This window comes from Lynx canadensis, chromosome C1 (genome assembly GCF_007474595.2).
Source record: "Lynx canadensis isolate LIC74 chromosome C1, mLynCan4.pri.v2, whole genome shotgun sequence".
Taxonomy (NCBI): domain Eukaryota; kingdom Metazoa; phylum Chordata; class Mammalia; order Carnivora; family Felidae; genus Lynx; species Lynx canadensis.
In genome coordinates, this window is record NC_044310.1 from 85,225,858 (window position 1) to 85,228,063 (window position 2,206).

The 2,206-nt window shown below is 41.5% G+C and overlaps 1 protein-coding gene across 1 annotated transcript; it reads left to right on the top strand.

Moving 5' to 3' along the window:
- Positions 1-2,206, top strand: LOC115519764 (cytoskeleton-associated protein 2-like). The gene is given in 3 exon segments (XM_032594092.1): positions 1-846; positions 1,101-1,249; positions 1,251-2,206. Coding segments are annotated over 3 exon segments (1,944 nt in total). The 3' UTR covers positions 2,200-2,206.

The following is a 2,206-nucleotide window of genomic DNA, read 5'->3' on the forward strand; positions in this document are numbered from 1 at the left end:
ATGAGCACCCCAGCAGTGCCCCCGAGCCAGAGGGCCCAGCCCGAGTTCAGAGAACAAAGAAGACAGAAACTCAAGGAACATATGTTAAAAAGAAAAACGTTTTTTGCATACAAGGAGGAAAATCACATATCCAGTGGAGACCAGAAAGTGATGACCTCTGAGGGCCAGGTCCATGAAGAGGCAAAAGTTCTGAAATTTAAAACAAAAATGGCTCGTAAAGAAAATGTCAGTAGACCTCCCGGGAACAAAAATAATATAACAATGGAAAAAAATTGTATTCCTTTAAGGCCTTCTAATGAACTAACCAATTCAACTATAGCAATTGTTACACCTAATTCTGAGGATAATAATCAAACTGGGCAGTTGGTACCAATTAAAGATGACCCTCCAGGTCAACACATGACATTAAGCCAAGTGTTTCATCTTAAAATCAACAATAAAAAGAAACAAATAATGACAGAAAAACCAAAGCAAGATGCTAACATGTCCAAGAAGCTTGTGCTTGGATCTTACCGTGGCCAAATTGTTCAGTCTAAGATTAATTCATTTAGAAAGCCTCTACAAGTCAGAGATGAGAGTTCTGCAGCAATAAAGAAACTTTCGACTACAGTCCCTAAAGCTACAGAGCCTCTGCACACAAACAGCAGCAGTGTGACAGTGAAAAGCGATAGAGCCTCTCAAGTGACTACTACCACTAAACTTGTGAGCACTACAATTCAGAACAGACAGCTTCTGCAACCTCCTATTAGAAGTCACCTCGACAATGGTCAGGATGCTGTGAGACCAGGCATCGGTAGAAGCTCCGCCAATGTTACTATTCAGAAAGGGCCTTGCGAGAAAGAGTTAGTACAATTACAATTTTTTTTTTCAACGTTTATTTATTTTTGGGACAGAGAGAGACGGAGCATGAACGGGGGAGGGGCAGAGAGAGAGGGAGACACAGAATCGGAAACAGGTTCCAGGCTCTGAGCCATCAGCCTGACGCGGGGCTCGAACTCACGGACCGCGAGATCGTGACCTGGCTGAAGTCGGACGCTTAACCGACTGCGCCACCCAGGCGCCCCGAGAGAGTTAGTACAATTAAACACAGTTTCATCTAGTGCCAAAACCGGTTCTCAGGATATAGAAAGAAGACACTCACAAGAATCGTGAAGTCTGAAATCATAGCCAGGCCTGTTTCGTCTTCTAACACCAAACTGATAGAAAAGTCGAAAAACGTTGACCCTCGCAGGCATACAATAGCAAAAGCAACTGAGTAAGTGGAAAGCTGGCAAAAGGAAAGTCCTGAAAAGGCCTCCTAGCTCAGGAGTTACCCAGCCTGAACCTGAAGGGCAACATGAAAACCCAGTTGGGTCCTTTTGGACTACCATGGTAGAAGAAGATGAACAAAGATTATTTACCGAAAAAGTGAACAAGACATTTTCTGAATGCCTAAACCTGATTAGTGAGGGATGCCCAAAAGAAGAAATATTGGTCATACTGAATGACCTGATTAAAAATATTCCAGATGCCAAAAAGGTTGTTAAATATTGGATATGCCTTGCACATATTGAACCACTCACAAGCCCTATTGAAAACATTATCACAATCTATGAGAAAGCCATTCTGGCAGGGGCTCAGCCTATTGAAGAGATGCGACATACCATTGCAGATATTCTGACAATGAGGAGTCAAGAAAAAGTTAAATACGGAGAAAATATTGAGGAAGCTTGTGCAACCAAGCAATACATCCATGAAGTCAGCACTGAAGATAGCGGGGTTAATCTAGAGTCAGGAAAACCAGAAATGGAAAAGAAAACTAGAAATGTGGTATTTCAAGATGATGAAAAAAAGCAAGATGACAAAACAAAAGATTCAACCAATGATGTTAAAACCCCCAGTACAGAAACCAGGGGGAGTTGCTTAATTAAATATAATGTGTCTACTACACCATACTTACAAAGTGTAAAAAAGAAGATACAGTTTGACAATACAGATTCTACATTTAAAGAGCTAAAGTTTCTAACACCAGTGAGACGTTCTCGACGTATTCAAGAGAAGACTTCTAAATTGCCAGATATGTTAAAAGACCATCATCCTTGTGTGTCTTTATTGGAACAATTAACAGAGTTGGGAGGTGAAACTGATGCTTTCGTATGCCGTCCCAATTCAGCACTATGCCCGATGTTCTCAGAGCCTGGAACAGCAGAAGAGAAATAAAGTGATG